Here is a 27429-nt window from a genome sequence, read left to right on the forward strand (position 1 = left end):
GACGAAAACGCCGGAGCCCCCAGAGGGGCACTTCCACCTTTTGCTCAACGCAGTGTTCAGTTAAGAGAAGTTTAAAAAATGGCTTCATTGACCGATGGATGATGTCATAAAAGCCACAGTCCTAAGGAACAGGCCATGTAATGGTGACGTAGCTCAGTGTACTTGGCGTGTTGTTCAGGACCATGTTCGGACGCCCCTGTACGTGAGGCTGAAGTGGGGCGCAGGGATTCCTAGCTCAAGAGGATATCGAGGTCTACCTTAATCAGGGGTGCTCCAGCCCTGGTCCTGGGGAGCCCCAGTCCAATTAGTTTCATAGGTCACCCTCAGAGGTCCTCAACCCTGGTCTGGGGGAGCCCCAGTCTAGCTCACCTTATAAGACACCCTAAATCAGGGGTCTCCAGCCCTGGTCCTGGTCTTGGAGACCACCATCAATCACCAGCTACAGGTCTCTATAGATGAGGAAAACCAGTTTGAGAGACGTTTCAGTGGAGGGACCCCTGGTCCTGGAGGGGGGAAGGGTAATCCTGAGCTTTGTTCCATATGATCTATTCATGAGTTAACTGAACCTGGATTCAGCCGATGAGCTGTTCCCAGAATTCAGAAGTTGACAATTTAAAGGACACCTAGCAGAAAAACCAAAATGACGCTGGCCTGGGGCTGGGGATCCCCCTTTTAATCCCTGAAGGAGACCCCGAGACTTGTGCAGAAGGGCTGGCTCTGTTGATTTATCTCGCCCCCCCCCCTCGAACCTTCCTCCCACGAGGCAGAGAGCCCCCTTCATCACGGAGCCGAGCTCGGCGGGGCCGGGGGGACCCCAGGGCAGCGCCTCGCAGGCCGGGTGAGCCCCGCTACCCTCTGGCTGTGTGGTGCGCGGTGGCGTGACTGACCCCAGCTCGTGAGGGAACCGCAGTGACCCCACCCTCTCCCTCACGCGGCCCCAGGACGAACCAGCACCAGCTCCCCCCCCCCCCCCCCGGCCCGCAGGGTCAGGGGTCGCCGCCGCCGCCCCTGCGTGCGGCGCTCTAATTACAGAGGCTCGTTCACACCTCCACCGCCGCCCCGGGCAACGACGCCACCCGACACCTGCACGTGAGGGCCAGGGCCGCGCTCCGGCTCCGCCGCACGTGCAGCACGCCGCTCGGAGCACGTGAGCGCCGCACCCCCCCCCCGCCGGATCGGAGCCACCGGCCGCGCGGGGACCGCCCACACCCCTCCCTGCAGCAGGCGGGGCAGGAAGGGCGCCGAGAAGCGGGAGCGGCAGGCGCTTCTGTACGCAGAGGGGGGTGGGGGTGGGGAACGAGCCTCCCAGCCGTGATCGTGAAGCTTCTCTCGAGACGCGGCTCAGATTAATTAACTCCCACCCAGGCCAGGTGGGCCCCCGTGTCTCCTCTCCCTCGCGGCCTCTCCGTCGGCCTTCCTTCAGCTGCTGTGGAGCACTGCTCACCGAAGCACCGCCCAAACCCAGAGAAAAGGGGCAACGTTTTGGTGAAAAAGGCCAAGAGAAGAAGACTTTTAAAAAAGTTTATTTTATTTTTTTCCCCATTTTGTTTCACCCGGCGTTCTCCACATGCCGCCTCTTGAATCATACGACATCGATGAACATCTAGATTATTTATATAACGTGTGCTTACACACACACACCTCTAGGCTTTAATACAGAGAGAGCTCACATCTCCACGTTACTGGATTATAGAGTGGAGGCCGACTTCGCCGTCCGTTTTGAATGATTTTGTTTCTCCGAGACCGTCTCGCACCGCAGGAGCCTTTTCCGAAAAATGTTTTATTATAATTATTATTATTCTTGTGCTCCACGTGCTCGCGGGCCTCGATCCCGACAGTCCGCTGGCAGGAAACCGACACCGGCAGAACCATTCAAAACGAGCCAGCTGCTCGGCATCCCACTCATATCTATGTTCCTCTATAAGTGTTTAGGTATATATTCATATAAGTAGATATAGAGAAAGACAATATGTGTTTAAGGTATATTTTGAATAAGGCGCTATGCAGTCGTATATAAATATCTATGTATGACCTTGGCTATCGATAACAGCACACAACACCAAATTTCGGTGTTGGAATAGGACTACAGTCATTATGAGAGCTCAGAACTCTGAATCACATGGCATAATAATCAATAAGTATTACAATAATAACAACAGAAACATGATTGTTGTCTGTTTTTGCTGTCTACACACCTGACTGTACTTCTGTCCCTCTCCTCACACACTCCCCCTGAATTCACACACTGACACACTCCTGACTGGACTGGAGACACTGCTAGAGACACTGCTGTCCCTCTCCTCACACACTCCCCCTGAATTCACACACTGACACACTCCTGACTGGACTGGAGACACTGCTGTCCCTCTCCTCTCACACTGCCCCTGAATTCACACACTGACACACTCCTGACTGGACTGGAGACACTGCTAGAGACACTGCTGTCCCTCTCCTTTCACACTGCCCCTAAATTCACACACTGACACACTCCTGACTGGACTGGAGACACTGCTGTCCCTCTCCTCTCACACTGCCCCTGAATTCACACACTGACACACTCCTGACTAGACTGGAGACACTGCTGTCCCTCTCCTCTCACACTGCCCCTGAATTCACACACTGACACACTCCTGACTGGACTGGAGACACTGCTAGAGACACTGCTGTCCCTCTCCTCACACACTCCCCCTGAATTCACACACTGACACACTCCTGACTGGACTGGAGACACTGCTGTCCCTCTCCTCTCACACTGCCCCTGAATTCACACACTGACACGCTCCTGCCTGGACTGGAGACACTGCTAGAGACACTGCTGTCCCCCTCCTCACACACTCCCCCTGAATTCACACACTGACACACTCCTGACTGGACTGGAGACCCTGCTAGAGACACTGGGTCTAGCAGATGCCTGTGTCTCCACTCCAGTGGATGGTGAAAGAGTCTACCTCTAGCTTCAGTACAACTAACTCAACCCACGCTCTCAGGGCTGAAGTCTGGCCCATCCGCGCCGCCTGTAACAAAACGAGCTCCAGTGTCAAAGCTGGACATCAGCCACCCATCTCCACCAGGTACAGCACAACCACTCGGCCGAAATAAAGAACACAACTTATTTCCCGTTCCTGAGCTGGTCCTCTTGCTCATTTCCCCACCTCTAAAGCATTTCGAAACGGACTTCCAGAAACCGCTGCCCAAGGAGGCACGCGGGCTCAGACACGGCCCTGTACCCTTCAGCCGAGAACGAAACCATCCGAACCAGCTCAGCACTGCCAGAAACACCCACGTCTCCGAGTGCATACATAGATACCTGTATACTGTTATCATAAACTCGTAGATTCATGTACAGATACATAGATAGAGAGTTATAAATGGCAATTAACATATACGTATCAATAGCATATAAGTAGAAAAAAATCCATCCCTCAACAAAGCAACCTTCCAGATAATCACAGTCGACAGCCAATCACAGCACTGCTCTACCTCGCAGTGCTCGGCGCCGAGAACTGGGGCGCTCACACAGTCCTGGCACCCCGCTCCGTGGACGAGTGGGGCCCAGCTCCGGGTGGCCTGGCAGGACTGAGTGCAAAGAGCAGCAGGGGTGGGTGGGTCGTTGATCTATTGCGCCACCTGCTGCCAGCCCGGCTGCACTGCGCCCCCCAAAAAACCGCAGACGGCGGCGCCTTCCATCATTAACCAACAACACCATCGCTCCCAGTGAACCCCCGCAGGGAGGCGACACACTGCGACACTCTGCCATGGCAATACAGTTAATACAGCATAGCGTATAGCTCCATAACGAGTCACTATATAATCAATACGAGATTAGGTTAAGGTTGAATCAGGCTTAACAGCTAGGGTATCATTAATTATTAGTAAACTGATTTCTTTATCGATAATAGAAATATAATATATATAATGTCCCCTACAATAGCATTTGAAGACGAGAGCCTATTTAATTATGGCTGGGTATTGCCCATACTGTATATATTCCTGAATATACAGACATCATAAGAGGGTGCTCATCATCGTACACATCAGGGCTTTCACCTCCCGACACTGGGTTTCTCTTTTCAAGACCCGCGCGGCTCTCTGTCCCGGCGACCGTCCCGCCAGGACCGGCAGGACGGGGCGCAACAACCCGATTTTCAGCGGACAAACGCCCCCCCCCCCCCTCCTTTGAAAACCGAGCAGAATAGGGCTTTTTATCATGAGCTGAGCCAGGAAAAATGCAGATCACCCAACGGTAAAATCTCACGTTTTTTTCTAAAGGTTCCATTACCAGTATCAGGCCTTTGCAACGGAACCGTTCGTATTTACAGAATGCATATGCATTGGTCATCACAGTGAAACCCTCTCACCCACTCCCCCGCCTCCCCCTACACACAGAATGGATCGGTCCGTTTCCCCTTGAACGCAGCAGCGCCGGTCGCTTCTAAGTTATCTTGGTAGGGGAGTACTCACATGGTCATGCCCCATGAGGCTGGTAGCTGCTCGTCAGCCACGGCTCATCTGAGCTCTCTCAGTTTCGGGTTCGAGCAGAGAGAGAGAGAAAGAGGGGGGGGAGGTTCACTCTGCGGCATTTCGAGTGTCAGATCCCGGCCTCTGAACTGTACCCCCAACTGTGAGGCCCGACTCGCGCAGAGACCCCAGCCCTGCGTCGCCGCAGGAGGAATTCCCTGTCCTGCGTTCGGGGTCAATGGGTGTTGGCGGATCCTGTCGGGGCAGGTGATCACGCGTCGAGAGACCCCGCGTGGCGATGATATCATCACCTTTGGGGACCGCAGGATCATGGGGAGACCTGGCGGACCTCAGGGGGTGACCCATCCCTGACCCTCTGGCACCCCGCCGGCCGCTGCGCCACTCAGAACCCACAACGGGCCGGCCCTTCCCAAAAACGCCAGCCGGTCCGCGATCAAACTGCGAAGCTGGACCAGGACAGAGCCTCAGCCTGGTTCCGGCGCCCCCGGACCGCGGGCCGTGGGACCTGTGACGGAGAACCAAGAGGTGCAGGCTCGAACCCGGGCTGGAAGCTACAGCAGCCCAGTTGGACTGCCTACAGCGCCCGAGGCTGTGCTTTAGCACACGGCGCCCCCTGCTGGCCACAGAGCAACAGCAAGTTTCACAACGCACCCTGTGTACCGCAAGCGAACCTAGGCAAACCCCAACTCTCTACGCACTTAGTACACCTCCGAACAGAGACCACAGCGGACCCCAACTCTCGGTATCACCCCTCTACATACAAAGTACGCCACTCAGCGAACCCCAACTCTCCTGTATCACCCCTCTACATACAAAGTACGCCACTCAGCGAACCCCAACTCTCCTGTATCACCCCTCTGCGCACAAAATACATCTCCAAAAAGAGAGACCACAATGAACCCCCTACAAATGTGGTACACAGCGCACCCCAAATTCTACCCCTCCACACACGAGGTACGCCCTCTATCGATACCCCAATTTCGCTTGTGCCCCCTGCCCCCGGGGCAGGTTTATCTCTGCTCGACGAGCGTTAACGAGGGCTGCGCTCTCACCTCGTTAATAAAAGCCGACCCCAGGCCCAACGCGGGACGGCTGACAGGTGAGGAGCAAGGGGGAGCAGGCAGCGCCCACAAATATTCCGGGGTCGCGGAATAAATATAACACCCTCCCGATCCTGGCTGGAAACCCCATCTGGGTTCCCGGTCCTGCTGCCCACCGGAAGGGTCCGAACCTGTCGGAAAAAGAATTGGGGGTGCCCCCTAAAACCTGCGGGGCCACTGCCCCCCTGTGCCCCCCTGTACTGCACCCCCCCGGCCTGACCTGCCCTGCCTCCCTGTTGCTGCCCCTTGCTGCCTCGTACCGCTCGTGGGGGAGAGGGGAGTTCGCTCTTTCAGGGTGCTGCCCCCCCCCCCCGACCCCCTGACCCCCCAATAGAGGATTGGAGTAGGGGGCCACAGAACTCTGAACCCCAGGAGGTCTGGGCGTGGCTCAGCACGCCCTGAAAATGAATCACTGTGGGGCCCTGGTCCTCCCCCTGAAGCACAGCCCCAAGTAAACCTTGGGAGACCTATAAAGGGCGAGACCTATAAAGGGGGTGCCCTGTGGGGTTGGCGTTTTTGGGGTGCTGGGGGGCTCTGTCTCTCCCCAGGAGGTGGTCACTCTGGCTCCCAGTGAATGCGAGCGAGGAGTGCCGAGAGACCGCCCGCGAACATCAGTGAGCCCCCCTCCCTCTCTCTCTCCGCCGAGCGCGATTTTCAGGGGGTACACGGTCCGGGGGCAGCGTGCGCTCGGGGGGGGGCGACCCGCTGTGGCTGTAGGGGCATCAGTCCTGGAGCAGGAAGTTGTACTTCCCGAAGTCGCAGTCAGAGGGCGCTATCAGCATGTCGTCCCGCGCCTTGGCCAGCTTCCTGCGCAGGAAGTCCCGCCTCTCCTCCCACTCGGCCAGCTCCTCGGCGCTGTGGGCGGAGTCGCAGCTCGCCCCCTCCGGACAGGACCCGCCCTCCATCCTGTCGGCACACAGAGGGGACCGTCAGAGGGCAGGGCAGCGGCTCAGGGGGGAGAGCGAAGCAGTGACCGGTCCAGTGTCCAGCGGTATTACCTGCTGCAGGGGGAGAAGCAGTGACCGGTCCAGTGTCCAGCGGTACTACCTGCTGCAGAGGGAGAAGCAGTGACCGGTCCAGTGTCCAGCGGTACTACCTGCTGCAGAGGGAGAAGCAGTGACCGGTCCAGTGTCCAGCGGTACTACCTGCTGCAGGGGGAGAAGCAGTGACCGGTCCGGTGTCCAGCGGTATTACCTGCTGCAGAGGGAGAAGCAGTGACCGGTCCAGTGTCCAGCTGTATTACCTGCTGCAGGGGGAGAAGCAGTGACCGGTCCAGTGTCCAGCGGTACTACCTGCTGCAGGGGGAGAAGCAGTGACCGGTCCAGTGTCCAGCGGTATTACCTGCTGCAGGGGGAGAAGCAGTGACCGGTCCAGTGTCCAGCGGTATTACCTGCTGCAGGGGGAGAAGCAGTGACCGGTCCAGTGTCCAGCGGTACTACCTGCTGCAAGGGGAGAAGCAGTGACCGGTCCAGTGTCCAGCGGTATTACCTGCTGCAAGGGGAGAAGCAGTGACCGCTCCAGTGTCCAGCGGTACTACCTGCTGCAGAGGGAGAAGCAGTGACCGGTCCAGTGTCCAGCGGTACTACCTGCTGCAAGGGGAGAAGCAGTGACCGGTCCAGTGTCCAGCGGTACTACCTGCTGCAGGGGGAGAAGCAGTGACCGGTCCAGTGTCCAGCGGTACTACCTGCTGCAGAGGGAGAAGCAGTGACCGCTCCAGTGTCCAGCGGTATTACCTGCTGCAGAGGGAGAAGCAGTGACCGGTCCGGTGTCCAGCGGTATTACCTGCTGCAGAGGGAGAAGCAGTGACCGGTCCAGTGTCCAGCTGTATTACCTGCTGCAGGGGGAGAAGCAGTGACCTGTCCAGTGTCCAGCGGTATTACCTGCTGCAGGGGGAGAAGCAGTGACCGGTCCAGTGTCCAGCTGTATTACCTGCTGCAGGGGGAGAAGCAGTGACCTGTCCAGTGTCCAGCAGTATTACCTGCTGCAGGGGGAGAAGCAGTGACCGGTCCAGTGTCCAGCGGTATTACCTGCTGCAAGGGGAGAAGCAGTGACCGGTCCAGTGTCCAGCGGTACTACCTGCTGCAGAGGGAGAAGCAGTGACCTGTCCGGTGTCCAGCGGTATTACCTGCTGCAGAGGGAGAAGCAGTGACCGGTCCGGTGTCCAGCTGTATTACCTGCTGCAGAGGGAGAAGCAGTGACCGGTCCAGTGTCCAGCGGTATTACCTGCTGCAAGGGGAGAAGCAGTGACCGGTCCAGTGTCCAGCAGTATTACCTGCTGCAGGGGGAGAAGCAGTGACCGGTCCAGTGTCCAGCGGTACTACCTGCTGCAGAGGGAGAAGCAGTGACCTGTCCGGTGTCCAGCGGTATTACCTGCTGCAGAGGGAGAAGCAGTGACCGGTCCAGTGTCCAGCAGTATTACCTGCTGCAGGGGGAGAAGCAGTGACCGGTCCAGTGTCCAGCGGTATTACCTGCTGCAAGGGGAGAAGCAGTGACCGGTCCAGTGTCCAGCAGTATTACCTGCTGCAGGGGGAGAAGCAGTGACCGGTCCAGTGTCCAGCGGTACTACCTGCTGCAGAGGGAGAAGCAGTGACCGGTCCAGTGTCCAGCGGTACTACCTGCTGCAGGGGGAGAAGCAGTGACCGGTCCGGTGTCCAGCGGTATTACCTGCTGCAGGGGGAGAAGCAGTGACCGGTCCAGTGTCCAGCGGTACTACCTGCTGCAGAGGGAGAAGCAGTGACCTGTCCAGTGTCCAGCGGTATTACCTGCTGCAGAGGGAGAAGCAGTGACCGGTCCAGTGTCCAGCTGTATTACCTGCTGCAGGGGGAGAAGCAGTGACCTGTCCAGTGTCCAGCGGTATTACCTGCTGCAGGGGGAGAAGCAGTGACCGGTCCAGTGTCCAGCTGTATTACCTGCTGCAAGGGGAGAAGCAGTGACCGCTCCAGTGTCCAGCGGTATTACCTGCTGCAGAGGGAGAAGCAGTGACCGGTCCAGTGTCCAGCGGTATTACCTGCTGCAGAGGGAGAAGCAGTGACCGGTCCAGTGTCCAGCGGTATTACCTGCTGCAGAGGGAGAAGCAGTGACCGGTCCAGTGTCCAGCTGTATTACCTGCTGCAAGGGGAGAAGCAGTGACCGGTCCGGTGTCCAGCGGTATTACCTGCTGCAGAGGGAGAAGCAGTGACCTGTCCAGTGTCCAGCGGTATTACCTGCTGCAGAGGGAGAAGCAGTGACCGGTCCAGTGTCCAGCGGTATTACCTGCTGCAGAGGGAGAAGCAGTGACCGGTCCAGTGTCCAGCGGTACTACCTGCTGCAGAGGGAGAAGCAGTGACCGGTCCAGTGTCCAGCGGTATTACCTGCTGCAGGGGGAGAAGCAGTGACCGGTCCAGTGTCCAGCAGTATTACCTGCTGCAGGGGGAGAAGCAGTGACCGGTCCAGTGTCCAGCGGTACTACCTGCTGCAAGGGGAGAAGCAGTGACCGGTCCAGTGTCCAGCTGTATTACCTGCTGCAAGGGGAGAAGCAGTGACCGGTCCAGTGTCCAGCGGTACTACCTGCTGCAGAGGGAGAAGCAGTGACCGGTCCAGTGTCCAGCGGTATTACCTGCTGCAGAGGGAGAAGCAGTGACCGGTCCAGTGTCCAGCGGTACTACCTGCTGCAGGGGGAGAAGCAGTGACCGGTCCAGTGTCCAGCGGTACTACCTGCTGCAGAGGGAGAAGCAGTGACCGGTCCAGTGTCCAGCGGTACTACCTGCTGCAGAGGGAGAAGCAGTGACCGGTCCAGTGTCCAGCGGTACTACCTGCTGCAGAGGGAGAAGCAGTGACCGGTCCAGTGTCCAGCGGTACTACCTGCTGCAGAGGGAGAAGCAGTGACCTGTCCAGTGTCCAGCGGTATTACCTGCTGCAGAGGGAGAAGCAGTGACCGGTCCAGTGTCCAGCGGTATTACCTGCTGCAGAGGGAGAAGCAGTGACCGGTCCAGTGTCCAGCTGTATTACCTGCTGCAGGGGGAGAAGCAGTGACCGGTCCAGTGTCCAGCGGTACTACCTGCTGCAGGGGGAGAAGCAGTGACCGGTCCAGTGTCCAGCGGTATTACCTGCTGCAGAGGGAGAAGCAGCACCCGGGGAAGCGGTAGGTCCAGTCCAGCCCCTCCTCCTCTCCCTCGCAGCTGAAGACCCTGTCCTTGTGCTTCTCCGAGGAGATGTGCTGCTGCCACTGTCTCTCGCTGTTGCTGTGCTTCCCGCACAGGCGGCAGTGGAAACCGTTCTGCAGGGGCAGGCGAGACGGGCCCGTGAGACCCCCCTGACCTCCCCCCCGGCCGGCCGACCGCCCGCCCCCCAACGCCGCCGCCGGCCCGGACGCTCACCATCGGCTCGGCGTAGTCCGTCGGCATGGTGATCTGCTTCTCCTCGGGGGGCGGGGTGATCAGGGTGCCGTCCGGCCGCCGGTTCTGATTGGTCAGCGAGAGCCACATGTCGTACATCTGCTGCATGTCTCTCACTGAGGTGGGGGGAGAGAGAGAGAGAGAGGTGAACGCGCTCGGTTATCGACTGGTGAGGGCTGGGGTGCACGCGGCGTCGCCACGGTGATTGCTCGCAGACCCGCAAGGGCGGCGAACAGGCGGGACCATGAGCCCCGGCGCCGCCAGGGGTGACCGGGTTGCCGAGTGCTGCCGGATTCTGCTCTGGCCGGGGCTCGGGGGGAGGTTCTTCTTCAGGCGATCCCAGATTTCCAGTGGCTGTGCTTCGATCCGGTTCAGGGGCGCAGGGGAGCCAGAGCCTATCCCAGCAAGCAACGGGCACAAGGCGGGACACACCCTGGACCCGTGCGACCCCGGGGAGAACATGCAGACTCCACACAGACAGCACCCCCAGGAGTTGGACCCGGGGCCCCAGCTCTGCGAGGCAGCAATGCTAACCAGTGGCACCCTGCTGCCAACAAAATGAACACGCGTACGTCTAAATACTTCCATTCATAAACAACTTGTTCATTTTCGTTGAATTTTTAGAACCGTATTTCTGAACAAGGTGGAATTTGTAGCGAACGAGCGAAGCTGGCGGCTGGGTAAGGATCCAGCTGTGCTCACGCTGGACACATCTGGACAGCTGTGACCTCCACTAGAGACTAATACTAGAGAACACTTGAGACGAAGGGGGCACCTCCTGCCTGCCTCCTGCTCTCAAAAACAGTTCTGACCGAGACTGGGACAGTTCTGCACCGGATCGTCCCAGACTGACTGAGACTGGTCCAGTACCGGGACAGTTCTGCACCGGATCGTCCCAGACTGACTGAGACTAGTCCAGTACTGGGACAGCTCTGCAGCGGGCCGTCCCAGACTGACCGGGACTGGTCCAGTACCGGGACAGCTCTGCCCCAGTTCTGCGCGGCGAGACGACAGATGAAAAGGGGACTGACAGCTGTTGTTCTTCATGTAGGTCCAGACGTCCCTCTCCTCGGGGCTGTGCGCGAAGGAGCAGTTCCCAATGTAGTGGCACTTCTTCTGCTTCACCACGTGCACACACATCTGCAGGGGGACAGAGCGCCATCAGCACGGGCCGCACAGACACACACGCACAGACCACAGGCCGCACAGACACACACGCACAGACCACAGGCCGCGCAGACCACAGGCACAGACCACAGGCCGCACAGACACACACGCACAGACCACAGGCCGCGCAGACCACAGGCACAGACCACAGGCCGCACAGACACACACGCACAGACCACAGGCCGCACAGACACACACGCACAGACCACAGGCCGCGCAGACCACAGGCACAGACCACAGGCCGCGCAGACCACACGCACAGACAACACACGCACAGACCACAGGCCGCGCAGACACGCACGCACAGACCACAGGCTGCACAGACGCACACGCACAGACCACAGGCCGCGCAGACCACACGCACAGACCACAGGCCGCGCAGACACACACGCACAGACAACACACGCACAGACCACAGGCCGCGCAGACACGCACGCACAGACCACAGGCTGCACAGACACACACGCACAGACCACAGGCCGCGCAGACCACAGGCACAGACCACAGGCCGGGCAGACAACACACGCACAGACCACAGGCCGCGCAGACACGCACGCACAGACCACAGGCCGCGCAGACCACAGGCCGCGCAGACCACAGGCCGCGCAGACCACAGGCCGCGCAGACCACAGGCCGCGCAGACACACACACACAGACCACAGGCCGCACAGACCACAGGCCGCGTGGCCGGAGCGCACGCACAGACCACACGCCGCACAGACACACACGCACAGACCACAGGCCGCACAGACACACACACACAGACCACAGGCCGCGCAGACCACAGGCACAGACCACAGGCCGCGTGGCCGGAGCGCACGCACAGACCACACGCCGCACAGACACACACGCACAGACCACAGGCCGCACAGACACACACGCACAGACCACAGGCCGCGCAGCTGGACGGGGGGGGACTCGGCGGCCGGGTCCACACTCACGTCGTACTGCTGGGGGTAGGTGCGGGAGAAGGGCAGGGGCCGCACCACCACCCACTTCTTCTTCTCGAAGGACTTGACCAGCAGCACGCGGCGCTCCTTCGTCCAGCTGTGGGGGGGGGGGGGGGGGGGAAGAGTGGACACGGTCAGAACGGACGCAGGAGTGGACGCAGAGATCCCCCCCCCCCCGTTCTGGCCACACGGGGGCGCTCTCTCTCTCTCTCTCTCACCTGTGCCGGGCCTTGGCGGTGCAGTACTTCAGCGCCTTGTCGGGCTCGCTGACCTGGCCGTCCCTCCAGCACTGCCCGCACACAAACTTCATCTTCAGATTGAAGCCCTTCACCCTCCCTGCTCCGCCCCCACTGCTGCTGGAGCCGCCGCCTCCTCCTCCTCCTCCTCCTCCCCCAACCCCGTCACTGCTGCTGGGGGGGGGCACGTGGGCTGGCTGCTGCAGCAACAAGACGGACACGTTGGAGAGAGACAGAGACACACAGACACACGCACACTCAGACACACGCACACACAGACACACGCACACACAGACACACGCTCGCACAGACACACGCTCGCACAGACACACGCTCGCACAGACACACGCTCGCACAGACACACGCTCGCACAGACACACGCTCGCACAGACACACGCTCGCACAGACACACGCTCGCACACAAGACACACAGACACATGCACGGGTACACAACTCCAGCCTCTGAATGCGCGGTCATTAGCCTCTCTCTCTCTCCTCTCCCCTCCCCTCTCTTGCTCGCTAGCCCAGAGAGGCCCAGGCTCGACCCAGGCGGGCTCAGCCTACCTTCTGCTTCTGCATGTTCTGCTCCAAGCGATGCCAGTGTCTCTTGGACTCCTGAACGATCTCCTCGTGAGTGATACCTGAACACACAAACGCACAGGCCTTAGCTCACAGCCCCCAGGGCCGTGTCGAGTCGGGTCGCCTGGTCTCAAGCAGGTTCATGCAGCTCGATGACGAGAAACACAGATTCTTGGGGCACCAGGAGGCGTTATTCAGGACCAATCCTTCTGCCTTCACGCCAGTAGGCCGTTATCAAATCTCTGGACGAGACCCTCCAGTCAGAACAGGGGGCGCTCTTTACACAAAGGGTGGCAGGAGTGTGGAACAGGCGCCTTTTCCCTTTTCTGGTCCTGGCCGGTCTAACTAACACCCGGTACAGATTCCTGGCATCTCCAGGTCCCGGCAGGACCGGGCGGGGGGGAGAGGGGGGGTGTCACGGTCCCCGAGGCCGGAGGCCGGAGCTGGGCTCGTACCCGTGTCCTGCTGCAGCACCCAGCACTTGAGCTCGATGACGGAGTGGGCGAAGGAGCAGCTGTCCTCGCGCTGGCAGCCGTAGCGCACCTCGTGGCGGCACACGTCGAACTGGCACAGCGGGTGCAGCGGGCGGATCTTGCTGTAGCGCACGTTGGCGGAGCGCACCACGTGGACCAGGCACCTGCGGGGGGGGGGGGGGGGGGGGGGGGGAGACGAGAGGCCATTACCGATTACGGCCCGGGCAGCTTACCCTCCCCTTCTGCCCGCCAGGAAGTACGCACACACCCCGTGTGGCCAGGGGAACAGGGCTTCTTTACACAGAGGGGGGTGGGAGTGGGGAACGAGCTGCCCGGCCACGTGGTTGAAGCCGATACCCTGGCTTCTCTCGGGAAACAGCTGGATGATCAGATCCTCCAGTCAGGACGGGAGGGCACTGCTGTACACAGAGGGGGGTGGGAGTGGGGAACGGGCAGCCTGGCCGTGCTGCTGAAGCCGATACCCCGGTTTCTCGGGGGGAACCTCTGGAAGGGATCCACCAATCCGGACAGGAAGTACAACTTTACACAAAGCGTGGCGGGAGTGCGGAACAAGCTTATCAGCCACGACGTTAGAGCCGATACCCCGGTTTCTTTGAGGAAACCTCTGGGTGGGATCCTCCAATCCGGACAGGAAGTACAACTTTACACAGGGAGAGGCGGGAGCGTGGAACAAGCTTCCCTGCCTTGCTGTTGGAGCCCACACCCTGCTTTTTTCCCCCAGGAGACAGCCGGATGGGATGCACGGGCCAGCCGGGCGGCGTGCCCTCTCGCCTGTAACCTGGCGTCTGCTCCTGTGTGCCCGGCCCACAGCGAGACGCACCCCTGACGCCGCTGCGCCCCAGGGGGGGACAGGGGGCGGGCGCCACTCACTTGTTTCCGTCGAAGGGGTGCCGGGCGGTGAGGTTGGAGCAGACCGACAGGTTCTCCTTGCAGCGCTTGCTGATGATCCTGGGCTTGCTGTCGTAACACTCCTGCGGGGCGACATCACCACGGAAACAGTCAGTGACGGCGCCTTCCCGCGACGCATACAGCGCCTTTCCCCCCCACCCCTCCCCCCGGAGCTCCCGAAGGGCCGGGTTTGTCGTTTCACCGCGGGCTGTGAAACACATCTGCCCCAGGGGCTGATCGAGCCTGAACGGGAACCGAGCTGGTCTCCCCACGTCCTCCCTGGGTTTCCTGCCTGGCGTCTCCCACACACCGGCGGGTTTACTGGCTTCTGAGAAGACTGGTCCTGGTGCGAGTGTGTGTGTGTGTGTGTGTGCGCGCCCCGTGATGGACTGGCGTCCGGCCCAGGGTGTACCCTGCCTTGGACCCACTGGGGTCCCCCTGCTCCCCCTGCTGGTGTGGGGTTCCTCCCCCCAGTCCAAAGACACGCTGGCAGGTTAACTGGCTTTGAGTGTGTGTGTGCGCGCCCTGTGGTAGACTGGCGTCCCGCCCAGGGTGTACCCCGCCGTGCGCCTGTTCCCTGCTGGGGAGGAAGCGGTGAGTGAGAGCGGGGCGCGGTACCTCACAGAGGAACATGAACATGCCCATGTGCAGCTGCAGCAGGCGGGTGACGCTCAGCGCCCGCCTCTCGCTGCTGCCCAGCGGGTCGAACAGCAGCTCGCGGCTCAGCGCGCCCTTCCTCTCCTGCGTCCACACGTCGATCTCCTCCTGGCAGTAGGCGAACGTGCAGTTCTCCCCGTACTTGCACTCCTGGCGCTCCTGCACCTCTGCGCAGAGCGGGAGAGCGACAGCGGGTCAGACACACTCACACACGCGTGCACACGCTCGCCGGGGTCAGACACACTCACACACTTGTGCACACGCCCGTGCACACACGCCGGGGTCGGACACACACACGTGCACACACGCCGGGGTCGGACACACACGCGTGCACACACGCTCCCCGGGGTCGGACACACACGCGTGCACACACGCTCCCCGGGGTCGGACACACACGCGTGCACACGCTCGCCGGGGTCGGACACACACGCGTGCACACACGCAGGGGTCGGACACACACGTGTGCACACGCTCCCCGGGGTCGGACACACGCCCGTGCACACGCTCGCCGGGGGCGGACACACTCACACACTTGTGCACACGCTCGTGCACACGCTCGCCAGGGTCAGACACACACACGTGCACACACGCCGGGGTCGGACACACACGCGTGCACACACGCTCCCCGGGGTCGGACACACACGCGTGCACACACGCTCCCTGGGGTCGGACACACACGCGTGCACACGCTCGCCGGGGTCGGACACACACGCGTGCACACGCTCCCCGGGGTCGGACACACACGCGTGCACACGCTCCCCGGGGTCGGACACACGCCCGTGCACACGCTCCCCGGGGTCGGACACACGCCCGTGCACACGCTCCCCGGGGTCGGACACACGCCCGTGCACACGCTCCCCGGGGTCGGACACACACGCGTGCACACACGCAGGGGTCGGACACACACGCGTGCACACGCTCGCCGGGGGCGGACACACTCACACACTTGTGCACACGCTCGCCGGGGTCAGACACACGCCCGTGCACACGCTCGCCGGGGTCAGACACACGCCCGTGCACACACGCCCGTGCACACGCTCCCTCGGGTCAGACACACTCACACACTTGTGCACACGCTCCCTGGGGTCGGACACACGCCCGTGCACACGCTCCCTGGGGTCGGACACACACAGGTGCACACGCTCCCCGGGGTCGGACACACGCCCGTGCACACGCTCCCCGGGGTTGGACACACACAGGTGCACACGCTCCCCGGGGTCGGACACACACAGGTGCACACGCTCCCCGGGGTCGGACACACGCCCGTGCACACGCTCCCCGGGGTCGGACACCGCCCGTGCACACGCTCCCCGGGGTCGGACACCGCCCGTGCACACGCTCCCCGGGGTCGGACACCGCCCGTGCACACGCTCCCCGGGGTCGGACACACGCCCGTGCACACGCTCCCCGGGGGCGGACACACACACGTGCACACGCTCCCTGGGGTCAGACACACACACGTGCACACGCTTGCCGGGGTCAGACACACGCCCGTGCACACGCTCCCTGGGGTCAGACACACACACGTGCACACGCTCCCTGGGGTCAGAGACACACACGTGCACACGCTTGCCGGGGTCAGAGACACACACGTGCACACGCTTGCCGGGGTCAGACACACGCCCGTGCACACGCTCCCTGGGGTCAGACACACGCCCATGCACACGCTCCCTGGGGTCAGACACACACACGTGCACACGCTCCCTGGGGTCAGAGACACACACGTGCACACGCTCCCTGGGGTCAGAGACACACACGTGCACACGCTCCCTGGGGTCAGAGACACACACGTGCACACACTCGCCGGGGTCAGAGACACGCCCTTGCACACGCTCCCTGGGGTCAGACACACGCCCGTGCACACGCTCCCTGGGGTCGGACACACGCCCGTGCACACGCTCCCCGGGGGCGGACACACACGCGTGCACACACGCCGGGGTCGGACACACACTCGGGGCTCTCTCACCCTTGCAGAGCACGAAGGCCCCCAGAAAGTTGTTCCGGGCCGGCCGGGGGCGGATGCGCTTCCAGGCGGGATCATCCGAGCCCTTCAGTCGGCACAAGAGCACATCCCGCTTGCAGCGATGGGCCGCCTCCGGCTGGTACTTATAATCCATCACCTTGGGCCCTGGGAGACAGGAGAGAGACAGAGGGGGGAGTCAGGAGAGAGAGGGAGAGGAGGAGCGAGAGAGTCCGGGGGGTGGGGGTGGGAACATCAGCAGTGAAAGGAGGAGGAGAGAGAGTTTTAAACAGGGCACGTCCGAGGGCCCGAGGCAGGCTGGGACAGCCCCGGCGGAGCGACTCCTCACCTATCCTGCTGTAGCAGGCGTGACAGGCCTGTCGGAACTCGTGGGTGGCGGCCAGGGGGTTCCGGGACAGGACTGCGAGCGCGGAGCCGGCGCCGGGGCCCGCTGGGCCGTTCTGGGGGGGGAGAGTGGAAGAGAAAAGAGAGATCAGACCTGCAGTCTGGGCTCACACTCACACCAGGGTCAGACAGACACACACACACACACACCAGGGTCAGACAGACACACACACACACACACACACACACACACACCAGGGTCAGACAGACAGACAGACACACACACACCAGGGTCAGACAGACAGACAGACAGACAGACACACACACACACCAGGGTCAGACAGACAGACAGACAGACACACACACACACCAGGGTCAGACAGACAGACAGACAGACACACACACACACACCAGGGTCAGACAGACAGACAGACAGACAGACACACACACACACACCAGGGTCAGACAGACAGACAGACAGACAGACAGACACACACACACACACCAGGGTCAGACAGACAGACAGACAGACAGACACACACACACACACCAGGGTCAGACAGACAGACAGACACACACACACACACCAGGGTCAGACAGACAGACAGACACACACACACCAGGGTCAGACAGACAGACAGACAGACACACACACACACACACACACCGGGGTCAGACACACACAGAGAGAACGACAGCCACGTACCGTGTGCCCAGATCCAGAGGCCCTCAGTCCAGGGATCAGGGTGCGAGCTGCTCTGCCTCCTGCACACAAACAGCACAGAGTCACTGTTACTGCCCCCGGCCTGCAGGGGCAACAGAGAGTCCCCACCCCTCTCCAACACAGCACAGAGTCACTGTTACTGCCCCCGGCCTGCAGGGGCAACAGAGAGTCCCCACCCCTCTCCAACACAGCACAGAGTCACTGTTACTGCCCCCGGCCTGCAGGGGCAACAGAGAGTCCCCACCCCTCTCCAACACAGCACACAGTCACTGTTACTGCCCCCGGCCTGCAGGGGCAACAGAGAGTCCCCACCCCTCTCCAACACAGCACACAGTCACTGTTACTGCCCCCGGCCTGCAGGGGCAACAGAGAGTCCCCACCCCTCTCACTCACCAGGCAGGGTGAACTCGGACAGCGAGTCCAGCCCGGAGCCCCCCATCGCCACGCGCCCGCCCCCCGTCGTCCCCACCGCCGCCAGGGGGAAGGAGTCCAGGGCGTCCAGCGACGGCGTGCCGCTGCCCTCGCCCGAGCCGAGCCCCGGGAAGGAGTCCAGGGCGTTGAGCTGGCTCACGGCCGAGCCGAAGAACGCCGGGGGCAGCTGGGGGGTGGGGGGCGGCATGGCGGGGGGCAGGGAGCTGGGGGCGGCCCCGCCGGCGTAGGAGGGCAGCAGATGGGCGACCGTGTTGGGCAGGTTGGTGGGGATGGCCCCCTGGACTGGAGCCTGGCACGGGCGGAGAGAGGGAGACAGGAGACGATCACAGCCGGTTACAGGTTCAATGCCTTTCCTGTTCGGGCCAAGAGGCACCCACTGTGACCACCCGCCGATACGGATATACCACGTCATTTAAACCAAGCTGCTGCCCATCTCATAGGCCTGCAATCACGTGGTCGAACGAGCCTCACGCTGCAGGGCCTAACAGGGGAACCGCAGCCCGAGGCTAGGGTTGGTGGAGCTCGACCATGTGGTTGCAGGCCTATTAGATGGGCAGCATCTCCACCCCAGGGTGAGAAAGAATCGGCGCGGATGAGTGCCTTTCACACCACAATGACAACGTGCAGCGCAAACTTGTAAGACCCCCAGCCGACACCACAGCGGAGACGACATTCCCAGGTCTGCGCGGCGCCACGCGCTGCCGGTCAGAACGAGGCAGCGAAACCTCCGGTGAGGCTCGTCAACACAACTCTTTCAACCCATCAGAAATACCCCTCTCGACTTCCAAGAAGGCTTTGCCGACGCATGCAAGTTGTCAGCTCTGCCCGCAGATCGTGTTGGAACATTCCTGTACTGATCCGCCCGTACGCCACAGTACGCTAGTCTGCTACCGTGACTAGGGAGCAGGAAGGGCCCCATCGCGTCTCAAGTGCCGCAAACTCTCGCTCTCGCCCGTGGAGAGACGAGGGGTTTGCGACAGCAAGGCAAATTACAGTACTTTCGCGGAGTTCGGGACTTTGTGCTCGATTCGAAATCTGTCACATTTCTTCTGTACCACCAATGAATTTATTTTGTTACAGAGATTTAATCACCCCCTTTAAAGACAATTGTTAACCACGCGCGAGCCCGGTTCCTTCCCAGCTGTCCCTGCGGACACTCACCATGCTCAGCTCCGCCCCCTTGGGCATGCACTCCAGCAGGCTGTCCAGCTCCTCCCCGATGACCTCGTCCACGCTCTCGGGCACGGAGTAGGGCACCCCGGGCTGGGGCCCTTGCCCGGGGTCCTCGGGGGTCCCGTCGAGGTCGTCGGAGGTCACCGCCGGGTCGTCGCTCACCGGCACGGGCATGGCCAAGGGGGCGGGGATACACTGGGCGCTGGGCACGTCGGCTGACGGGCGGGCAGAGGAGTGAGACCTGGGGTTAGCCAATCACGGTCCTCGTGACACCAACACACCCCCAAAACCCCCAGACCCCCACTGCCCTCACGATCTGCAACTGAGCCAATCTTTTAAGATCAGACATCCGCACATCTGCCCTCCTGGGCGGCACGGTGGCGCAGGGGTCAGCGCCGCCTGGGTTCACTTCCTGGGCATGCTGTCTGTGTGGAGTTTGCATGGTCTTCCGAGGTCCCTGTCGGTTTGCTCTGGGTGCTGCTGGGTGCTCCGGTTTCCTCCCACAGTTCCAAAGACATGCTGGGAGGTTAACTGGCTTCTGGGAAAACTGCCCCCGATGTGACTGTGCCTGTGTGTGTGTGCCTGCAATGGACTGGTGTCCCGTCCAGGATGTAACCCTTCCCACTGCATGCTGGGATAGGCTCCAGCCCCCCGCCCTGATCCCGAACTGAATCAAGCAGCTCGAAAACTCGGGGAAGGACGAATGGAGAGATCTGTCCTCATGGTTGGCTGCTAAAAGCTTCCATTCAGAAGCCCAGACTCACAAATTCCAGCGCCCAGGAACGTGAGGCACTCAATTTAAAGCCATCAGAAACAACTGGTTAGAGACGCTCAGCCTCACCTGTCGCAATGTCGTCCAAGGACTCAAGGCCGTTGGAGGACACCTTCAAGGGGGATAAAAAAAAGGGTAGGTCAAGAGTCTGAGTCTTTCGGCCCGAGGAACCCCTCAAGGAAAAAGGAGCTCATCCACGTTCACTCCACTGGTCCATATTCCCACTGTTTCTGGGTCCTTACTCGCGGAGGACCGCCCAGTCCTGGTGGACTGCCCCCTGCAGGACCAGCAGCGAACAGCACTGGCTGTCAAGATTACAAGACAACCCCCAGAGAGATCGCCCCAAACCCACCGCGCACCCCAGTTGGGCTTCACCTCTGCCCCCCGATGTCATCGCTGATGTAATTAGCCACGAGGAAATAAATACCCCTCCACCCCACCCCCCCCACAACAGCTCAGCTCTTTACCTCTCCAGCAGAGGGCGCCGAATCCCCATTGCTCTCGCCTCCAGCAGTTCCTGAGTCGCTCTGTAACAAGAACGTGCGGGGTCAGAGGTCAGAAGGCAAATAAGGGGTTACAGGCCGTGGTCCACCGTCTCTTCTGACCTTTGACCCCTTTCAGAGGAACAGCCACAGCGCCTCCCACAGGGGCCCGGCTCCTTGGGCACTAGACACCCCCCCCCCCCAACACCACACCTCTCACCTGGCAAGGGTACGAGACCCTCCCCTGCCCCCGGCTCCCTCACCTGGGGGCTGATGTAGGCCTTGCGGATCTTCAGGCCCAGTTTACTGGCCAGGTCCTGCGCCAGCTCGGCCACCTGCCGGTCCTGCAGAGAGGAAAAATGTGGGCCTCGCGATGACGCAACGCAGATGGGACCCCAAAATCTGCTCTACAACCCCAACAGGACTGATCAGAAACACAGGTGCAATTCCCCACACACACACTGCAGAACCACAGGCGCCCAGCAGAGCCACAACAGGCACACACCTGAGGCACACAGACAAATGTACACACCTGGCAGAGCCACACATACACACAGCTGAGCCACACAGACACACACAGAGACGTACACACCTGGCAGAGCCACACACACACACAGCTGAGCAACACAGACACACACACAGACGTACACACGTGGCAGAGCCACACACACACACACACAGCTGAGCAACACAGACACACACACAGACGTACACACGTGGCAGAGCCACACACACACACACACACACACACACACACACACACACAGAGTACAGAGGCACACCGACACGCACACACAGTACAGAGGCACACAGAGCCACGCAGAGCCACACACAGATACACAGAGCCACACACAGACACGCACACACAACAGAGGCACACAGAGCCACGCACAGCCACACACAGATACACAGAGCCACACACAGACACGCACACACCCGCCCGCGCCCTGCTCTTACGTGTGGTGCGGTGAGCAGGCAGCTGGTGCCGCAGTCGTAGGCCTCCCTGAGCCGGCCCAGCTCCCGCAGGCACAGGCACTTCCTGTAGAGGGCCCTGCGGCCGCTGTCGTTCAGGGCCAGGGCGCTGTCGCAGTCCTGCAGCGCCCTATCGTACTCCCCCTGGGGAGGGCGACAGCGAGAGCCCGGCTTTCACAACGACTCAGCCAGCAAGTGGGGAGGGGGAGAGTCATTCTGATCACAGCCCAGCCTGAGGAACAGTGAGCCTGTCTCTCAATAATAATAATACAGTGTGTGATCTCCTGTCCCAGCCTGAGGAACAGACAGTGAGCTTGTCTCTCAATAATAATAATACAGTGTGTGATCTCCTGTCCCAGCCTGAGGAACAGACAGTGAGCCTGTCTCTCAATAATAATAATACAGTGTGTGATCTCCTGTCCCAGCCTGAGGAACAGACAGTGAGCCCGTCTCTCAATAATAATAATACAGTGTGTGACCTCCTGTCCCAGCCTGAGGAACAGACAGTGAGCCTGTCTCTCAATAATAATAATACAGTGTGTGATCTCCTGTCCCAGCCTGAGGAACAGACAGTGAGCCTGTCTCTCAATAATAATAATACAGTGTGTGATCTCCTGTCCCAGCCTGAGGAACAGACAGTGAGCCTGTCTCTCAATAATAATAATACAGTGTGTGACCTCCTGTCCCAGCCTGAGGAACAGACAGTGAGCCTGTCTCTCAATAATAATAATACAGTGTGTGATCTCCTGTCCCAGCCTGAGGAACAGACAGTGAGCCTGTCTCTCAATAATAATAATACAGTGTGTGACCTCCTGTCCCAGCCTGAGGAACAGACTGTTCTGAATGTCCCATGTTTGCATTGTAAACTAGTGTGACACAGAGGTCAGCATTGCTGCCTCATAGCACTGGAGCTGTGGGTTCGATTTCTAGGTTGCTGTCTGTGTGGAGTCTGTATGTCCTCCCGCGTTTGTCCCCTCACCGTCCCCACTCCTGCTGGTGGGTTAACTGGCTTCTGGGACGACTGGCCCTGATGTGAGCGCGTGTCTGTGTCTGTGCGTGCGTGCCCTGTGGCGGACTGATGTCCCGTCCAGGGTGTACCCCGCCTCGCGCCCATTGCCTGCTGGGACGGGCTCCGCCCCCCTCCGTGACCCCGCCCTGGACAAACCGGAGGGAAAATGGACGGACGCGCTGCGCGTCAACTGTACTGCGCCGTCACTCACGCGTCACGCCAGTACAGCTCTGGGACGCCTGCAGACGTCGGGGACGGCGACACTCACGGTGTTGTAGAGGGCCGCCGCGCGGTTGACGTACAGGCTCCCCAGCAGCTCGGCCGCGATGCTCAGGTTCTCGGCCCGCGCGTAGTCGGCCACGCCTAGCCCCTCGGTGTAGTGCACCACCGCCTGCCTCAGGTCGCCCTCCCGGTACACCGCGTTGCCCTCGTCCAGCAGGTTGCACACCAGCTGGGTCAGGAAGGCCTGGGGGGGGAGAGGGGGGTCACGCCGGCGCCAAGAACGTTCTTCCACGAGCCCGGGGGCGAGGGAGGCCACGGCACAGGAGAGGTTCGGAAAGGGGTTCCCCAGAACAAGGGATGGAGACTCCTGATTTGGGGGTGACCTGTAAGAGTAACTGGACTGGGGCTCTCCAGTCTGGAGACGCCGGAGCCCTGATTTACAGAGTACTATTACACTAACTGGACTGGGGCTCCCCAGGATGAAAACTGGGGACCTCTGATGTAGGGTGACCTATGAGACTAACTGGACTGGGGCTCCCCAGGACCAGGGTCCAGACCTCTGCTGCAACGTGCTGACAGGTCACCACGGATCTGACAGGGGAGGATTTCACCGACAGGAGGGGCTCAGGCTCGGCACGGCCTGCTGCGGTTTCACAGCTGTATCACAGAGGCCGCGGGGTCTGAGCGCAGGGGACAGAGACGCTGGACACACACAGGCCGGGCCGCGGGGTCTGAGCGCAGGGGACAGAGACGCTGGACACACACAGGCCGGGCCGCGGGGTCTGAGTGCAGGGGACAGAGACGCTGGACACACACAGGCCGGGCCGCGGGGTCTGAGCGCAGGGGACAGAGACGCTGGACACACACAGGCCGGGCCGCGGGGTCTGAGCGCAGGGGACAGAGACGCTGGACACACACAGGCCGGGACAGCGGCCTACAGGCTTAGAGACAAGCCGTCGGTCGGTCACCTCGTAGCCCTCCGGCTCTGGGTAAGGCAGCGACGACCTGCGAACACAAACACCAGCTGTCAGCCTCACAGCCTCAGCAATCACTAAGGAGATACAAAGTGCAGAGCAGGCAGTGTTACTCACTGGATGAAGCCAAGGGCTTTCTGGATCTCCTCTTTCCGTTTCTGGCGCTCTCCATCCATGGCTGCAAAACCCAACAGAAGGAAACAGAAAATCAACGAGTCCTTCACTGAAGCGCCGCTTCAAAAGCCTTCGTTGCACACCAGCCTCAGCAAAGCGAAAACTCTCACTTCCACCTCTCTCACTGTTGCATCTGCTGTGGATCCGACTTGACGCTTGTATCTAAAGCAACCCCCGTACATGCTCTTTGACAGAGACGGGCATTTCTGCTGGAGCGATTTAAGTGTAGCCCCCTGCTGCGGAGGGCAACAGCTGTGCCCCTCCAAGGATGTGAACCTGCAGCTCTGCTCCAGAATACAACTGCTTATGTCCCTCGGGGATTTGAACCCACAAGCTCACTCCAGAGTAGCATAGCTGTGCCCTTCCTGGGATTTGAACCTGCAACCCTGCTCCAGAGTACAACAGCTGTACTTTTCCCTGGATTGGAACAACCTTGCTGTATCGTACAATATCTGTGCATTTCCTGACATCTGAACTCACATGTTCCTCCAAGTGCAACAGCTGTGCCTCTCCTGGGATCTGAACCTGCATCCTTTCAGTTTAAAGTCCAGTACCCTGAACACTGCTACCCAATTAGTTCTTTCAATGATGAAGATGACATTATTCTTGTTGATAACGATAGCCCCAGAGAGCATAACACACCAGTTGAACATGTTTCTGTAAAGTGCTGGGTGGCAGCTCGTTAACAAGGTTTCTACAACCCATGGTGATTGCGTGTGGAAACAGACATACTTCCTGATCCCCTATAGAGGAGGCATGGTGGTGCTTTGGTGAACATTGCCTCCTCACAGAACTAGGGATCTGGTTTCCATTCCTGGGAGTGCCGTCTGCGTGGAGTTTGCATGTCATCCCCGTGTTCACATGGGTTTCCTTCGGGTCCTCCAGTTTCCTCCCACAGTCAAGAGATATGCAGGTGGGTTAATGGGCTGCTGTCACAATTGGCCCTGGTGTGTGTCTGTTTGTCTGAGTCTGTCTGCCCCATCCAAGGTGTACCCCATCTTGGTCCTGTTGCTTGCTGGGATAGGCTCCAGCCCCCCTCCCCCCTCCCTCCGTGACTCTGAATCGGAAGAAGCCGTTAGAAATGGGATGGGTGCCTGCTCCTTTGCAGTTGTCCTGTATGCAAAATCTTCAAGGGCACTGACACCGTCACCATGCCGGACTCCTTCTTGACCAACAAGCGAAACACAAACCAGGGGACACAAACGTGGAAACGAAATGGAAGTGTGTTTAAAAACCGTTCACAAGTGGCATGTCATTTCACGCAGGGTTGTGGGAAATGTGGGGGAAACAATCCCCTCAGCCATGTTGCTGAAGCCACTACCCTGGCTTCTTCCAAGAAACGGCAGTTTGACATGCTTCACTCGGGACAAAACACCGCTTTACGCAAAGGGAGGTGGAGGTGTGGAACAAGTTACCCAGCCATGCTGTTAAAGCTGATACACCAGCTTCTTTCACTTAAAAGCCCGATGAGATCCGTAAACAAACGCACTAGACCGGCCGAATGTCCCCCATAACTGTGTTTATGTGCTTTCTTCTTTTTCTACGGCCTGTTTGTACAGTTACCGGTGAAGACAAGTTAATTACATTTCCGCTGTCGGGCTGTGAAAGACACGATTTAGCAGGGCGTGAAAGGCGCTATATGTCCCAAATGTTGTGTGGGGTAGCTATCAAGTTAGGAAAAACAACTTTCTGAAATAATTTCATATACCGCGAATTTAAATTCGTCGCCTGTCCGAGTAGAACAGGGCTAAAACTTCGCCGCATTCCGATACAAATCCAGAAAAATCCAAGGCAACGACACAACCTTTTCAAATTTTTGTGTAGTTTCGTACAAACAATCAGAAACAAAGTTACAACGTCAGGCTACACGGGGCGATTTGGTTCAACTAGAAAGAGGTACACATATAAAATGTCTACCGGGCGCAAGGAAAGCCGTTTGCGAAAACTGAACTTTATCCATCTCTCCGGCCTACACAACACCTCTCATCCCCGGGCTCGAGTGCGCACAGTGGCTGACGAGGGGAGCCCTGCCAGCCCCGTCGGACACGCAGGCGGTGCCGATCCGCAAGGAAGACGGGCGCTTCCTGTCGCCAACAAAACCGTACCAAACCGACAGCGAGCGATTTAAATCCACTGTGGGCACACCGTGTAAAGCCCGGCGATAGACCGTTTTGCTCAAACGGAAGCGAGTGTTGAAATTTCCGCACACCTCCCCCGTTTTGCGCGTTGTATTAACAGGTAAGTCGATAGCAACTGGTTTGAACACGTTTTTAGGTGTTTTTTTTTTTTTGAGGGAAGAAACGAGTACCTGCGAACTTCACCGCATCACCTCAACACGCCTGGGCCAGCAACGTCACTTTCATGAATGATCCCAAAAGGCAAATTACGACGCCTTTCCCGGCGCTCATTTAATTTAGTCGGTGCCGGTCGTGCCCGCAAAATACCTGCAACTTATCCTTGGGGAGGGAAAACAACAACAACACAGTTTTCTTTTTCCACTCCGCTGTCATCGGAGTGAACGACTCAAACTCATTCCCCCAGCCCCTGCAAAAAAAAAAAATAATCAGGTACGGTTTCCTCTCCTGATAGCAGAAGGCCAGCGTTATCAGAATACTTTTGCGTAAGGATGTTGTTTTTAACTTACTGGCGTCTTCCAAAAAAAAAAGAGAGAGATAGAAACATCACCCGCATCTGTGCCTTAATGCATGCTCTTTAAATCATCATCTCAGCAGCATCTCTCTCTAAAGCAACAGAATACACCAACTCGCCTTTGGCTGCTATCCTTCCTGTTGTGCTGAATTCCAGCGTGGGGGATGTGTTCGTGTATCTCCGGCTACTGGCCTGTGTTTTTGCGCCGCTACGGTTTCATAGCCGAAGTTGTTGCTAGTGGCTCAGGCTCCGGGCCAGGCGCTATGGAGGGGAAACATGTGGGAAATTTCACTTTCAATTCTTTCCAGTTCCCAGCAAGTTTGGCCCCGCTGCTTCAGCCCGCGGGTCCTAAAGAGAGACGGGTTTCCCGGGGAGAGAAAAGTCTGCCTCCGGGTTTCTGACCCCTCTGATCCCGTTTAAATACTGCATTCCTCGCCTGAAAACGTCCAGGGAAGGGGAAATAATATAACTGATGTTCTTTTTTTTGTTGTTAAAAATTGCGGATAGTCATTTTTTTTAATTGTGGATAGTATGGTATACTTCATTCTGTCACATGTGTTAATGTCCCTTTAATGCATAAAGGGCTTTACTCATAATCAGAGCGCTAACTGAAGGATG

General features: G+C 59.4%; 1 protein-coding gene across 9 annotated transcripts; it reads right to left on the reverse strand.

The window, feature by feature from the left end:
- Window positions 1–1507: 1507 nt before the first annotated feature.
- Window positions 1508–26868, reverse strand: zc3h7bb (zinc finger CCCH-type containing 7Bb). 9 transcript variants are annotated; one of them, XM_088606359.1, is made up of 24 exons: window positions 26807–26831; window positions 24106–24166; window positions 23983–24019; window positions 23061–23258; window positions 21769–21927; window positions 21075–21155; window positions 20797–20856; window positions 20399–20441; window positions 19546–19772; window positions 18346–18673; window positions 17935–17993; window positions 17233–17344; window positions 16890–17051; window positions 14885–15090; window positions 14249–14349; window positions 13340–13521; window positions 12870–12946; window positions 12288–12505; window positions 12061–12166; window positions 10984–11092; window positions 9935–10068; window positions 9665–9834; window positions 2479–6485; window positions 1508–2245 (listed from the first exon to the last, which is right to left on the reverse strand). In XM_088606359.1, the coding sequence occupies exons 2-23, from the start codon at window positions 24162–24164 to the stop codon at window positions 6302–6304; spliced, it is 3012 nt and encodes a 1003-aa protein (XP_088462485.1). In that variant the 5' UTR covers window positions 24165–24166; window positions 26807–26831; the 3' UTR covers window positions 1508–2245; window positions 2479–6301. The 9 variants fall into 9 exon arrangements, with proteins under 9 accessions (XP_088462485.1, XP_088462487.1, XP_088462484.1 ...); XM_088606361.1 differs by lacking the exon at window positions 26807–26831 and adding an exon at window positions 26607–26776; XM_088606358.1 differs by lacking the exon at window positions 26807–26831 and adding an exon at window positions 26471–26610.
- Window positions 26869–27429: the final 561 nt, after the last annotated feature.

This window comes from Lepisosteus platostomus, chromosome 14 (assembly GCF_059453375.1).
Source record: "Lepisosteus platostomus isolate fLepPlt1 chromosome 14, fLepPlt1.hap1, whole genome shotgun sequence".
Taxonomy (NCBI): Eukaryota; Metazoa; Chordata; class Actinopteri; order Semionotiformes; family Lepisosteidae; genus Lepisosteus; species Lepisosteus platostomus.

What these genes read in the sequence shown, in the direction of transcription:
- zc3h7bb (XM_088606353.1), bottom strand. Translation starts at nt 24,815, where the DNA reads ATGTTCAACTGGTGTGTTATGCTCTCTGGGGCTATCGTTATCAACAAG. An exon ending in CGGCGCCCTCTGCTGGAGAG is followed by an intron (nt 20,442 to 20,796) that starts GTAAAGAGCTGA and finishes TCCCCCTTGAAG; the next exon opens with GTGTCCTCCAACGGCCTTGA. An exon ending in GGCCTTCGTGCTCTGCAAGG is followed by an intron (nt 15,091 to 16,889) that starts GTGAGAGAGCCC and finishes CGCTCTGCGCAG; the next exon opens with AGGTGCAGGAGCGCCAGGAG.